At 40.1% G+C, this 15702-nt stretch overlaps 1 protein-coding gene across 8 annotated transcripts in view; it reads right to left on the reverse strand.

Moving 5' to 3' along the window:
- Positions 1-15702, reverse strand: part of ATF2 (activating transcription factor 2) — a 37174-nt gene that overhangs the window by 5141 nt on the left and 16331 nt on the right. For all 8 annotated transcript variants that reach the window (XM_083410712.1, XM_083410716.1, XM_083410714.1 and 5 more), the window contains 6 exons: positions 15293-15471; positions 14339-14453; positions 13075-13161; positions 3532-3681; positions 2459-2665; positions 378-483 (listed from right to left, as the gene is read on the reverse strand). In XM_083410712.1, the coding sequence (XP_083266838.1) occupies positions 378-483; positions 2459-2665; positions 3532-3681; positions 13075-13161; positions 14339-14453; positions 15293-15471 (844 nt within the window). The remainder of the gene's footprint in view (positions 1-377; positions 484-2458; positions 2666-3531; positions 3682-13074; positions 13162-14338; positions 14454-15292; positions 15472-15702) is intronic.

A 15702-nucleotide genomic window follows, 5' to 3' on the forward strand; every position in this document is an offset into this window, starting at 1 on the left:
ACATTTATTTCATTTTATTTCTGGTGGAAAGAGCGGTAAACAACATAAAGAGATTCTATCTCACAGCTATGACCTGTGAAATAACTAAATTTTTTTTTTTTTATTAAAAAAAAGTAATTGGATACTATTAAACTGCATACAATCTCTAAATATTAATACATACCATGCTGTAACAGAATACTTTTTTAAAAATTGTAAGAATCCCGAAGAAGATGCAATATATCATGGCATTTATCTTGCAACAGCCTTGTAGGAATTGTTATATTTAAAGTGAAGTATTTGAACATCACTTCTCAGTTGTAATGTTATCTCTGTTTGCTTTGGCAGTATTTCACTGGTACAGCCTAAGGCTATATAGGTAATGGAACATTACTCACTATGATAGCCAGACTTCTTCTGCATGGCTGTTACGGGGCAATCTTTATGAGCTAGAAGAAGCTGTTTCAGCTGCGCCACTTCATTTCTCAGCAGGGTGACTTCACTCTAAAGAAGAAGAAAAAAAGTTATATACTTTACCAGGATCAAGTTACATACATTTCAAACTGAGATTTACAAGCTTTCGTAAAGACAAATACAAGACACAGCACACACTTTCTGGGCACATTAACTCAACGCTTTATCTGTGAACTGCAGCAGTTTTGGCTAAGCAGCTTGTTTGTTTTGTACATTCAAAGAAAATATTGGGAGTTGCTTTACATTTGGTCTATTACATTCAACTCCTTTTGATCTCTTGCTTCTATATGCAGTCTGATATAGATATCAAAACGTTGTGCACCACATTTTAAGGGAGTGGCATTGCCTTTTTTTTTTGCCATCACAGATAATTGAATGGAGAATTCTAATGTGACATATTTAAGATGAATACATTAAGGAAGTGGGGAATTTAAAATATACTGGACACAGTTCCATTGATCTCCCAATATTTTTAAATGTCGGTATGCAAACAATGCAAGTATCAATATTCGTATGACCTCATTCTGCTGAGGCAGAAGCTGGGGATTCTTCTTCTGTAGCTAAAACAAGTCCAGCAAGAAGAGCCAAAGGTTGAGCCCACTTTACCTAAACTCTGAAAGTGAGCCTCACCATACAGTAATATTTTTATTTTTCATATTCATATGATTCAAGCAGTATTCCCCAGCTCGTTTATTTTGTAAAATTGACAAAACTAGAACGAGAACCAGCACTTTTTCACAGCTAACATGCTGTGGAAGGCCAAATGTATCAAAACACATATTCAACTTAAGCCATCATGGGTTATTACTACCCAGCTGTGCCTGCTTTATCAAATGATGAATACAGGATTAATATTTTCAGATAATGTATAGTTAAAATAATTTATTTGCCATTCAATTTTCTTCACAAATCATTCTGTTCTTCACCTTTGCCAGTTTTGTTGCTGGCAGACTATAAAAAATACCTCTGCTTTACATGAAAGAGATTAACCCTTGAGACTCTGCCGTGTGTGTGTGTTCCAGTCTATGCTTATAAAAATATGTTTAAGTAGGAAAAATCCATACAGAAATGTCCATTGTCCTTTAATGCAAATGAAAACATAGATGAGGTAACATTTATTCTAGGCCAGCCTCCCCCAATCTGCTGCCCTCCAGATGTTTTTGTGTCTATTCTTATTAGCTACTGCCAGCCTTGCCAATCATACACACAGGCCTCCTGCACTTACATTACACTGTTCTCTCATTTGTTTCTACTTCATATTCCATTATACCTCTCCTGTCACAAACAGAAACATTTTAAATTACGTCAAGTGAAGGATTAGCCAAGAAGGCAAAAATCTTTGACCTTCAATCTTAAGGTTGTCTTTGGGGTTTTTTAAATAATGCATGGGTATATACACCTGACTGGCTCTGGAAACTTTGCTGGAGCATATCTATACTGTGAAATGGGTACAAGCAGCTCACGCCCACCACGCCTCTCAAAGCAGGCTTGCATTATATGCAATGCCCGATGGCCATTTGCAACCTCACCTCACCCTATGTGCACCTCATTGGGGAAAGTTCCAGATATTCAGAGTTTGCACCCTTTCCCCATCTCTTTTTGGGGAGAAGGTAAAAGAAATGGAGCTCCTGAGACACTTATGGGGAAGGAAAGATGAAATATTATGGGGCGACGGGGTTCAGTTCCCAGCACTCCATCCTATGATGTCCCGTCCCCCCCCCCCCCCGCCGTGTGCCAGCAATCACACGTCATTTGGACGAGCCTAAAATTACACTGTTTGCTCTGGTCCTGTTAAATGGATTCAACCAACCAACTTTGATAGTGGAAGCCAACAAAAGATTCCTTTCCTCCTCTACCCAAAAATGAAAAATCAAAAGGAGATCATCCTTTCTGGCAAGTAGAACAATCATATTGGCATAGCGTTGAATTCCACCTATTGCCTTTAATTATTGTATTACATTATTATCAGATTGTTTTAAAATTGCAAACAAGCAGAAGGACGTACCTGTAATTGACCATTTAACGAGCTCAAGTCTTCAGCTTTCTTCTCCAAAGACTGCACCCAAACTTTTCTTTTTTGTCTACACCTTGATGCTGCCGCCCTATTCCGCTCTAGGAATTTTCGCCTTTTCTCATCAGGATCTTCATTTGCTGCCCTTCGTCGTCGACCCCCTGTATTTGGCGTTTGCGGTGCAAGCTGTGCTGGGGAAGCCTGCAGGAAGCAAGGAATGCCAGAGTTCATTGCCACAAAACTTTTAGTTCAAGCTTAAACTTTGGACGGAAATTCACATTCCTCTAATATATCACACAGCATTGACTATAATGGTCTCATTTAGTGCAGAATATAAATTGAACACATACAATCTTGAGCTTTCATTTTAAAGAGTTTTAAAGTAAAAACAAGATGCACTGTTGACATGTTGACTATAGCAGACATATCAAACACAGGTTGGCAATACAGAACTAAAGTTCCAACTCATGACCCTACCCAAATGTGAGTCATTCTCCCAACCCACTGCTACCCTGTAAAAAAAATATTAAAAATCCACAATATTCACTAGGCTCCCCCTCTGGAGAAGCTTTTCAGGGATGCAGAGGGGAAGAGAAATGATAGATTGGTTGTGTGAACTATCTTATACTTGCACAACCACTGGATACAACACAGAATATACTATTATAGAGGCAGAGTGGAGCTGAATTAAGTGACTTCTCCACCCTCACTTTAAGGTGGGGTTTCTCTCTCTCTCTTTGTATTCTCCCTCTTTTTGTATTGAAAAAGAGGAAATTCTAGGATTAAAAAATCTTTGGTGTAAGAGTTCAAGCACTTGCAACAAAGGGTTGGTTCATATGCAATACTAAGCCATGGTTTAGGGAATGAGCCTCCGTGAGTCTGAACAAAGAATAGTCACGAAACAAGTCAGCTACAAACCATGGGTTAAGAAGCTACCTTGTTTAGCAACCTTGTTTGTTGTAAGCCAAGATTGCTGGTTTGCACATAACACTAAGCTAAGAGTCTGTCAGGAAGTAACACAGGATGTTTATATGGTAGCAAACAGCACCAGAAGCAAGGCTTCTTACCGGTGTTTCAGTAGTAGATGTAGCAGGCTGCTGCAGCGACTGTGGGCGACCTTCCTCTGACTGAGTTCTAACCAATCCACTTGTTTGTCCCTTTGCAGTATCTCCATTTGTGACCTGAGAGTGCTGCTGGGTTAAGGCAGCTTTCAATCTCTGAAAGACAAAAATGAATTTTTCCACGATGAACGATTGCAGGCCGCAATGGTCAACTTACTCAGCTGTTCACTAGCCTAAGAGTTGCCTGTGAAAGCTGCTCATGCCCAGTTTTCAGAGATTCTCCTCCTCCTGCTGCAGCACCATTTATACTTCCCATGAAGACCCCCAAAATTCCAGGAGAGGCTTTTGGGAGGGTGCAGGGTGCTGCCATGAGAAGGGAGGAAATTTCCCTTGTGCGAGTGCACATCCACTCGCACAGCACTGGAAACAACCAACTACTTTCATTCTAAGCATATACAGTGGTACCTCGGTTTACGAACTTAATCCGTTCCGGAAGTCCATTCTTAAATGGAAACCGTTCTTAAACCGAGGCGCACTTTCCCTAATGAGGCCTCCCGCCGCCGGTGTACTTCCACCATTCGGCTTCCGTTCGTAGACCGAGGTAAAGTTCGCTAACCGGAACACTACTTCCAGTTTTGCGGAGTTCTTATACCAAGTAGTTTGTAACAGGGCTGTTATTAAACCAAGGTACCACTGTACAGGCAACCCCCGATTTGCGCAGGATTTGCATTCAATGTCACTGCACGCCTGTGTGAAATTGTGTTCAACTGAAACACCCTGTTCTGCCACCGCCCCACCCTTTCGGTGATGTCTTTTATGACGTTTCCAGGTCACTTCCAGGTTCAATGCTGTGCACATGTGCGCAACTGCACACACATCAGTCGCGCCTAAAACAACAGTTGCCTGTACTTCATTTTGCCTCCCGTGTCTTTTTCCTTTTACAAAGAACTGACTAATACCACTTCTTCTAGTTCCAGAAAGTTATAGATCCACAATGTGAACAAGGTGATGGGTATGAAACACAGAGTTAAAATGGTTAGCAAAAATACTATTATATACTTAAGGCATCAGTATATTTCTGAGCTAGTAAGAAGGGGTACTTCAGATTGTGATGCGAGTTGTACATCCCCTACCCAAAGTGATCCAGTGCTTTGGGCCAAATACAAGTACCAAAAACATCAAAGGGACCAGAGGATAACAATAGGTATCTGTTCCATAGATCAAAAGCTAAAAATGATCACTAAAAATATTACGTTCTTTAATCAGTGGGTTGATAATATGGTAACACTTGCAACCTACGAACGGACTGCTTACAAATGTAGACTCTGCTTGGATAAACATGACAATATTTGGAACGAATTTATACAAATGTAGTGGACTGTTAATATTTCTATTCATATTAGGATAATATCAAATTTATAAAAGTATGTATGGGTTAGGGTATTTTTTGTATATATTCATATAATGTTTTTCACCTTTACACAGTTCTGTGTTTTGTTCTTTTTCCTTTTCTTGTGTATCATTTACTGCTTTATATTTGTTTATTTTTTTTACAATAAAATATAAATTAATAAATACAAAAAACCTATTTAAAACCCCCTAAAAACATTACGTTGTCTTTCTAACTACATAGTATATATGGTTATAGAAGGAATATCCAGCTGATGGCCTTTAGGTCCATTTCCCATCCATTCTCATACTTGCTTATGGCTTGGCCACAGCTGTCCCCCTCCCCAAGCTATTTTGCTTAAGGAGCAAAGCAAAACTGGCTCAGAACTTGCTGCTTCACTCAGCCAGCAACCTCCCCGCGCCCCCTCAACTGGGAAATATATCACTATATATTCACAGAAGCATTCACAAGCCACAGAAGTATTTTGGCTTAGCCAGCACCAGGTCCTCAGCCTTCAGGACTATATTCTCTCCAGTCAAATTGCTGAGGCAGGGCAAAAACCGCTTCTGAGAAGGGATGCCTCAAGTCCCCAAGGAATTGAACCATTTAGGCCATACACTCCCTGCCCCCACCATAGCATTAATGGACAAAAAATGGATCAAGTCACTGAAGAAAGGAGTGATGAAGTTGGAGAGGTGAGTCACGGGGCAAGGGAAATCACAACACCTATAGGAAGAGTGCAAAACGATGCCATGCTTTCTGGGATAGCCCTGTGTAACAAGTTTGAATAGTTGTTCCTAAACAGTCTCAAATATTTTAAAGCCTTCATAGTTTACCAAAATGTTCCAATAATCGACCCAATAATTTCAACATGTTAAGTAGATTCATTACCACCATTTGGAAGTCTGTTCTTCCTCCAAGGAGCTTGGGGCAATTTACATGTACCCCCAACCACCCGACAAAGTAGGTAAGGTTGAGAGAAAATTTGCTCAAGGCTACCCACTAAGCTGTAGAATTGAGCTCTTTATTCACTGCACCATACTGTTGATAGTGATTGTTAATGTTCTCTCTAGTGATATAATAAAATACATATTTAAAGTATAATTAGAAATGATGAAGTACATTGATAGTCATTCAATTTGTATTTGCAATATTGCTGAAACACTGACGACATTCTAATCCTGAACAGCAAAGGCATCTTTTTAGTATAAAAAAATATGTATACCCTTCAAAATAAATCCCTATCACATCTGTCAGAATTGGTAGGAATAGATCACTCCATCACGAGTTCACAGAAACAAGAGGATATATTGTAGAAACAATTTATGAAAAAGTCAGATCCATATTTCATATCTGCCACAAAACCTCATCAGAGTAATAACCCTCCTTCTCCTGGGTGTTATCTTACCATCTGCTCCTCTATTACTTATCTTTATTTTGCAACTAATTAACAGCATAATCTTCTAAATTCAGCAAGTTAATTATCATTATTGTGGTCTTTGCAGCATCATCAGTCCTTATGAAGTCTTGTCTCTCCCCTCCCCCCAGAGAATCTATGAAAATGAAGTAGGTTGGGAGAGGGTCTGTTTCTTTAGAGCAGGCTCATTAGGTGTTTGCTGATTAGCTCGGCATGCAGAGAGGCAGGTCAGGAGAATTCTGCCGAACACAAGGTCCCATGCCGAGCTCAACAAAGTTAATGCGAGTTTCTGAACATTTGCCAGGCTGCCCTCTGTCAACTCTCAGTAGTAACCCCTGCAGAAAACCTACTGGCTACCCACTATGCTTCAGGTATTTCTCAGTTTGTTTAAAAAAAAAATGTATGCGGAAAACTCCAGAGAGCATCACTTACAATATGTATTTTTTAAAGAGGCAGGGCAATCCTAATTCAGAGGGTCTTATTTGTTTTTATGTAGAATGATTTGTTAACTCTGAACTTGCTACAAATATAACATCTCAGATGCTTTCTGAAACAAAATCGAAGACGACCATTAAATGAATTCACCCCCAATCTTTCATTTGAAGACACTTGTATCTATTATTTATGTACTGCCATTAGCATGCATTCCAATCTACAGAGTACAAAGGAACAGGTACTTGTCCCAGGGAGGCTGCAATAGAAAATTCAACAAAGGAGCAACGAAGAAGCTGGATCCAGAGAAACTGTGACCGAAGGGAATTGGTGGAAGGTGACTTTCTTGCCCCCTTCTCCCACCTACAGCTCCACAAGCTGCCTGAAACGTCTCTCTTTAGGGTTAGGGGAACCTGCTAAATGGGGTGGGCTCGAGTGTGGGGGTTAACAGGGACTGATCACTCAAAATGAGGCAAGGCACCTTCTGTGAGCAGCAGCTTGGCTCTTGGATGATTTCTGACAATCTTCCCCTTCCCCCTCGGTCTCTCAAGATATGCACAGGAAGGAGCGTAACACAGACATTTTAGAGGTAATAATGAAGCTCTGTATCATCATCTAATGAATTTCTGCTTCAAGTTTTATAATTCGAATAATATTAAGTTCAAAGACTATATATGATGGCTAAGGGCACCCTACCCTCAAATATAAGTCAAGCATCACCAGAGCTCTAAACGTTGATATGTTATATGTAGATACTGAAATGCTGTTATTTTTCCGTAAGTGATTAGTACGTACTGACTAAAATTGCGATTCAATCCCCTACAGCTTCAACTGAACTTGTTTGCCGGTGCATGCATGTTTGCAGTCGTTTGTTAATATCCCTGACATGTTTCAGTAGGAACTGTTTTACAAATTATTTTTCTGTATTTTCTTGTTATTTTATGCCAGTGTTTCTCAAACCTGGATCTCCAGCTGCTGTTGGACTACAACTCCCATCATCCCTAGCCAGCAGAACTAGTGGTCAGGGATGATGGGAGTTGTAGTCCAAAAAAACAGCTGGGGGCCCAAGTTTGAGAAACACTGCGCTATACTGTATGACACCCTGAGCATTTTTAAAATTGAAAAATGGGGTAAAATCTATGTTACACAAACATAATTTGCAATTTCAACCTTTGTTGAAAGTTGGTCAACCAAAGCCTAACTAAATGGAATCAGATTCCCCCCTCCCCCTATTTCAGTATACAGGGCCTTTCCTATTTACAACTGGCACCACTAATTCATATATATATATATATATATATATATATATATATATAGTCTTTGGATTAAATGTAAGACAGTGGTAATTATGTAAACATTAACAAGTATGGAAAGTAAGACACAGAAGTATCTGTGTGTGTGTGTGTGTGTGTGTATGTATGTATATATATGCATTCACAACTTAGGAATATAGAGGAATCTACTTTTCAGCATGATCTGCCATGTAAGTTGTGTAATTCCAAGCTGGCAACACTATGAAATGCCACTAGAGAGCACAAAGCAGATTTAAATGCAAGACAAACACTCCAGGCGGGGCATGTAATTATAAGGTATATAATGGGCAGAAGGGTATTCTTTTAGATGAATGCAGGATAGGCATATCAGACAAATTAATTACTGCTCTCATTTCTAAATTTCTCATTTCTCAGCGTGAGAGAAAGGAAAAAGGAATTTTCCGTCATGATGTATGCAGACATTGACTAGGATTTAACGTATAAAATATGCTGAGCTAAGCAATAAAAATATTTGTACTGTCATATGTAATGTTAGAAGTGGAAGCATCTCATAATCAGTAAATTAGTACTGGTGGAATAAAAATGGAGATTTTAAAATGTGAGTGGGTTTTAAAACTTGAGATACCCCCCAAGTGATCCTCTAAACCTTTGAGACATTCCCAAACCATGCATTAATCAACAGAAGCATTTTCTAATTGTGTCATCTGAACTGAAGCAATTATTAACATTGCTGAAGAGGTAATAAATTCTAACTGGTTCATTAAGGGTTTCCATATTCTCTACAGTGAAAATCCGGACATTTTTGGGAACATCTCCCCCTACTCCCCATTAATTTTTTAGGTTCTTTAAAGGCTTTTTAAAGCTTGGTTTTTAAAAAAATTGCTCTGCTTGCCATACATCTGGGTTTTCACTGACATTTTGTCAATTTGGCAAAAATCCGCCCAAACGCCATTTTCCGAGCCCGATTCCTGGGAAAACCCAGACGTATGGCAATCCTAGGTTCACAGCTCTAATATATATATAAGGAACAATTAATATACTTGCATTTGAAACTCAAAGGGTGATAGTCCTACATTTTTACTGAACCTATACAAAAATCAGAACAGTACTCATGCTCCTTTTGTCTTCTTCTCCAGGATAAATCCAGTCAGATACAGTTCCTCAGATTGTGTCCAGGCCCTGCAGCTCTCTCTGCATCCAAGAAACAAGGTTTTGATGGCTACTTTTTAAAAAATATCCATCACCTCACTGAAAGAAACAGTTGAAATGCAAATATTCACCAAATTTTATCAACTAAGGAGACTGCTAAAACACAGCTATTTCTCCTGTGCTTTCTCAAGATTTGCTTCTTTTATATTTGGATAACAAAAAACGTTTGCCATGTTGCACATATAAAGGTCCACAACACGCTGCTACATTGTTTTTCTTTTCTGACACATAAATTCTACAAAAGTATTCTGAGTAATTCCATGTCAGATAACGCTGAACTACAAACACCAGTCCTGAGTTAACAAAGTTCCAATATGACTGCTATTCCTCTCACACATCTTTTAAGAGTTAAAATCCTGGTTCAGACAAAATGGGAGGAATGTAGCCTTAAGGAGACAACTCTGATGGCGCAAACATTTCTGCTTGCCTGATTGAACAATCTGTGCTGTTTGAGGGGTCCTCTCAATCCCCCTTCAGCCAATTGTGTGTGGGGGGGGGAGAGGCAGTGGGGGGGGGGAGCCCCGTTGCAATAGTGGAAGTCATTGCACAGGCTTCTGCTAGCAGCCAGGTTAGCAAAATTGAGCCCAGCAAAGTTTGCTACAATATAGAGCAGCGGTTCTCAACCTGTGGGTCCCCAGATGTTGTTGAACTACAACTCCCATCACCCTTAGCTAGCAAGGCCAGAGCTCAGGGATGATGGGAGTTGTAGTCCAACAACATCTGGGGACCCACAGGTTGAGAACCGCTGATATAGAGGATTTCTTCCACTTCTCCCTTTTCACATGGGGAAGTTGAAAGGTTATACTTTGCAGAGTTGGAAAACTTATATTTTGAGTAAATGAATTTCCTGTTTTCATCTGAACTCAAGAAACTAGCTTATTCTAACTATGACTTGTTAACAAATCAGGATCAAACGACATTTGCTATCCTGGTTTGTTTTAATTAGTCACGGTTAAAATAAGGCAGGGCCTCCCAAGATTGAACGTAACAGACATTGATGGTTTCCCTAAAGTGAAAGTGAACACTTTCAACCTGCTGCTCTTGAGGGCAAAGATGAGAGGGTGTCTGTGAGCCTGAGCCACTTATTCACAACACCAAACAACAGTGTATTATTACATACAAACTCTGGCAATTTCTTGGCTAATTCTCATAAAAGACATTTTCCTGATAATGCTTTAGTTGCTCTTGGAGTTTTATCTTTTCTTAATAAAGGGTATTTATATATCATCCTTTCAATAACACACTGGCTTAACAATAATGTAATACTTCTATACATGAGTACATATTCATGGGCAGAGCTTATTTCATTTTAGGTCTGCAACAGGGAGAATCTAAGAATGAGAGCCAGATGCAGCATCCCACTTACACAACCAACTTTCACTAGCACAAAATTGATTTACTCATCCTCCCTCCCTCCCTGCCACAGCCCCTGCAGTTACCCAGATGTGCTCTGGAGGCCATCTGAGGGTTGTAGGAAGGAGGAAAGGAAGTCCTGCCATGCCTACCGGTGCAACATTGTACTTATCAAAACTTTCATTTCTATGCAGTATAAAATTAGCAGCCCATGCCGGAGCTGATTTCAAAAAATATCCATGACATTCTTTATTACTATGTATCCTTGACTTTGTGGAAAGGTCACCACTGAATTTCATCTGCTACACACCAGCAGCGTTCATCTTAAACACCTACAGTGATACAGTTTCATTCTAATTTCATTGCAGAAGGAATGTAGCTCAGTGGTAGAGCATCTGCTGTGTAATCATGATGTTCCGGGTTTAATTCCCAGAAACTCCAGGTAGCACTGGGAATGTCCCCCATCTGAAACCCTAGAGAGTCATGGCCGGTCAGTGAAGACAACAGTGAACTAGATGGATTCAATATAAGGCAGTTTCCTACGTTCCAACTGGCCACAACATGTGCATGTTACCCCTGCAATGTTGAACGCAAAGCAGGTATGCAAGGTCCCTTTCCAACATAACCATGACATCACCAGTCTCCTAAAATGCTTCATGTTGGGAATTAACCAATTTAAAATGAGGTACCCTCTCTCTAGCTACCAGGTAGATTTAGTAGTCTCTGTTAATGCATGCATTTTTCTGCTACTGCATTTCTACAATCAATGGAACAAGTAGTCTCTCTCTTTCCTCTCTGCCTTTGATTTTCTACCCCAATGCCACCCCCCTCCTTCCCAGTCAAACAGTTAGCATTTTGCATCCACTGAGCATACTCAGTCCTGGTTTTTTGTTTGGTTCTCTAAGGTTTTGCCTCCTGCCAAAGATCTTTTGGTCGATAGGCACTTGAGAGAATGAATTTGCTATTAGTATAGATGCTAAACAAAGGCAATTAAATAAAGAATTCATTGGAAGCACTAATTTATGCACCATAAGGAAGCCAATGATTGATTTAAGCAATAAAAATATGATTCTGTAATTGTATAATTTACAGAGGTATCTTTTAACACCCTGTTTGATACCACAAATTAGGTAATTTTAATTGCCACTTCCCATGGTTCCTTTTCACTTGATAAGCAGAGTAGGGAGATCAGAATGTAGCAGACTTCCAGGCAATCCAAAAATTTGCGATTACCATTGAATGTCTTCAGAATTCTCCCAACCGTTCTACTATTCACTAACAATGGCTGTAATCGGGTGCCACACTAAAATGTGGTTTAGTGTGGAGTGGGCAAACTGTTTTTCTATTAAAGGCCACATTCCATTGAAGGTCATTTCTTAGAGCCTGTATGTGGACAGTGGACAGGATCAATTGTGGGCAACCCTTTTCTCTTTTCTCCTTTTTCTGCTGCCCCTTTTCAGCAGAGGAGAAACGGATTGCTCTTGCCACAGGGCTAATTGCTTCCATGGTCTCTCCCCCACTCTTCCATCCGTTCCTGCCCCCATGAAATTAGGCAAAAAATTGCACTAAATTAGGTCAAAGGGTGCCCATCCCTGGTTCAACAAGACATGAGTGAATCTTGCTGCTCCAGGCTCACTTACTCCTTGCACAAAGCTGGGAGGAGACATTTGGGAGCTTTCATTTCTTGTTTGGATTAACTGAGCATGCTGTATCCTGTGACTATAACTTCAGAAGTCATGTTCTGAAATTACCATGTACTGTGCCAGGTTTAGTTTCAAATCAGTCTGGACAATGTAAGAAGCCCTGGTTAAGCAAAAGCAAAACGTGAATGCTTCCAAGCTCCTCCTCCTACTGTGTGGGAAGATTGGGGGAGGGAGGTCAGGAGGAGGCAAGATCCATTAATGCCTTGCCATTGTTTAGTAACATTAGTATGACGTCTGAACTCAGCCATTGTTTCTGGCCATAGGGGTCTTTTCAGTGATTCTCTACAATGGGTGGAAATTTAAAGTGCTGAACAGTATCTAAGCTAAGAAAGGGAATTTTCAGTCACTTGTATAGTGCATTCAGTGCATTAATGCGGAGCGGAACTATTAACTTGTAAATCGTACATTGGCCCACTCTACAGAAAGTTCCACTAATGTAGAATTTGTGGTGGCATTACGTGATAACAAATGATAAATACTTTGAATGTTACAAAATGCTGTATATTTGTTAGGTATTATTTACTCTTGCTGTGGTTGTTATTAAGTAGTCTTTTCTCAATGTCCTGCTTTCCAAAATGCAATAGTACTGCACAACACACAAAGACAGTCACATAGCTAATTTCTTTGGTACTGAAAGTACAGTTCTTCTATATGTATGTAAAACAAAATTAGGTTGTATATAAAACAAAATAAATAAAAACCAAACATATTATTGGATTTTCTGGTTCACTTTCTATATTATACCTAAATTCATCTTATTGAAGAACTTACCAATTTTGCCTCTGACTGCACAGGTTGAGGAGATGAAGGTCCTGGAATTCCTGGGATACTAGGCACCATGGTGACAGGTCTAACAAGCTGTTCAATATAATTAAGAATTAATACACAACTAAAAGCACATTCTACTTTATAACAGCTAGGGTGCCTGTCTTTTCCACTAAAAGATTGCTCATTGAGCTGTTTTAGTGCCAACTTTTTGAGGCCATTGTCTGAGATTGTGTGTAATTCACAAGGAGGGTCTTCTCAGTGGTGGCTCAACTGTGGATACCCTGTGGATATTTGTCAGGAGCCAACACTACTACCATCCAGGTGCCAAATTAAGAAGGCTCTTATTCATCTAGGTGAGCTTCCGTTGCTCGGTCCCTGCTCCTGCCAACCTAGCAGTTCAAAAGCACATCAAAGTGCAAGTAGATAAATAGGTACCGCTCCGGCGGGAAGGTAAACGGCGTTTCCGTGCGCTGCTCTGGTTCGCCAGAAGCGGCTTAGTCATGCTGGCCACATGACCTGGAAGCTGTACGTCGGCTCCCTCGGCCAATAAAGCGAGATGAGCGCTGCAACCCCAGAGTCGATCACGACTGGACCTAATGGTCAGGGGTCCCTTTGCCTTTAAGACCCCATCAAAAATCATTTTTAAAAAATTATTATATAAAAATAATATTGACTGTTGTTGCAAGTCCTCTGCTGTGGCCACCCAAGGCCCTGCTAAACACACACACACACACACACACACGTTTTTTAAAAGTTTTTTTTTTAACTACAAAATATGCTTCCACAGGTTCCCTACTGTAATACCACATTTCTTGGTCGCCCCTATTTCTCTTTTTTCTGCAATGACAATTTTTGTGACACCCTGAATTTAATAATGCATAATTAATGATTAAAAACGACTGAAAATAGCTGAGGGGAAAGATTTTTGGAAGGTAGCCATGGGAACCACAGTTCTCACCACATCCACTTTTATAGTTCAACCACATCCACTTTGACATGCAGTCCCAGGAACAGTGAAGTTCAGTTTCCTATGCTCTCAATTGTTTACTCTCCTGGGAACGGGCCTGGGATTGGCTTCAGTCCCCCAACGGTCAGCATGCTGTGGACCTCTGACCACCTGCCATCCTCCCGACTGGCTTCTACCACTCATTATCTTCTGGATCAAGTGGTACTAGAGTCACAGCTGTTTCCAAGAATTAGCATTTGAGGACTGGGACTTTTCAAAAGTCTGGGAGAACGTGTGTATGCCGTATAGACACATACTTACTGGAACTGCCGTTGGGACATGCACGTTAGAATTTGTGATCGCGGCAGGAATAGCGACAGGCATGGTTTGTCCATTAGGAAGGTGCAACAGCAGTGGGAAGGGACCTGGCACCGGTCTAAGAAAACAAATGGAAATAGAAAAACACTTATGGGACAAAGTACATTGCATGTTTCATTCATCTTTGGCAGTATGTATATTATTGATATGCCTATTTAAAGGCGGGATTCATAGATAGAGGAGACTGCATTTCTGTTTGCCTGACAGAACCATCACTGCCTCCTTCCCCTGCCCCCAAAACAATGTTCTGGGGGCTCTCCTGACTACAGAGAGAGGATATGGAAGAGGGGCATGGGAATCCCTGTTGCACTAGCAGGAGTCCTTGCACTGGCTTCTGCTAGAGGAACAGGTTAGTTGAATCTGGCCCAAATTTTGGAACCAGACTTGCCTTACGATGGACCAAGAACCGGAAGCTTCTGCTGAAGGAAGGGGGCAGGTGGCTTCCATTAAGTCACCCTTCCCCCGGCAATCCAAGCATCATCTCCCATACTGTTTCAGAGGGAGAAAGAGATATTGTCAAAAAGCATATCCCCACCTCCAGTTGAAGCTTTTCATGAGTAGAGATCAACTCACAGGAACTCAAGATCCAAGCCAGAGAGATTATGACTTATCCAAGACCAAGAGTGTTGCTAGGTCCCCAATATTGTTCCATATATATATATATATATATATATATATATATATATATATAAAACTTGGAATTAGTTTTTTAAAAGACAGCCCTTCTAGCCATTAAAACCTTATGAGGTATTTTATCTTTAAATAAGATCAATCTAAAAAAGGATTAGGATAAATGAGGAGATAATATTTAAGAACCACAAACACACCTTATAAAGATATTTCACTAGTTGCAAATATATAGAAATATATAAATATGTAAATATATAGAAAACTTACACTATTGGCCTGTTGGAGGAGGGAGCCTGGGTTATGACAGTGCTGGAAGTCGGTGAAGGTATGGCTTGCTGAATAATGACACTTGAGTCAGAACTTGCAAGCAACACATTAGGAACCTGTAGAGAAGCTGGACGAACAATTGTGGACGTAGGCTGGGCAGTCTGCTGCAGTGACACTTCCTACAGGAAACAGGAAACCATTTATTAACATTAGTTTTACCATTCAGTTGTTCCTCTATGGTTAATAGAAACATCCACTTGTATCTGTATTGGATTTGATATTGTTTTTTATATATGCAACTGCTTTATTTTATATGCAGCAAGCAATTGTTTATGTCATGTTTCTGTCGTATTGTAAAATTGCTTCATAGAAAGCAATTCATAAATAAGGAAATCTATGTAGATGTGGCT

The sequence above is a fragment of the Podarcis tiliguerta genome, assembly GCF_965153285.1.
Source record: "Podarcis tiliguerta genome assembly, chromosome: 1".
Lineage (NCBI taxonomy): Eukaryota > Metazoa > Chordata > Lepidosauria > Squamata > Lacertidae > Podarcis > Podarcis tiliguerta.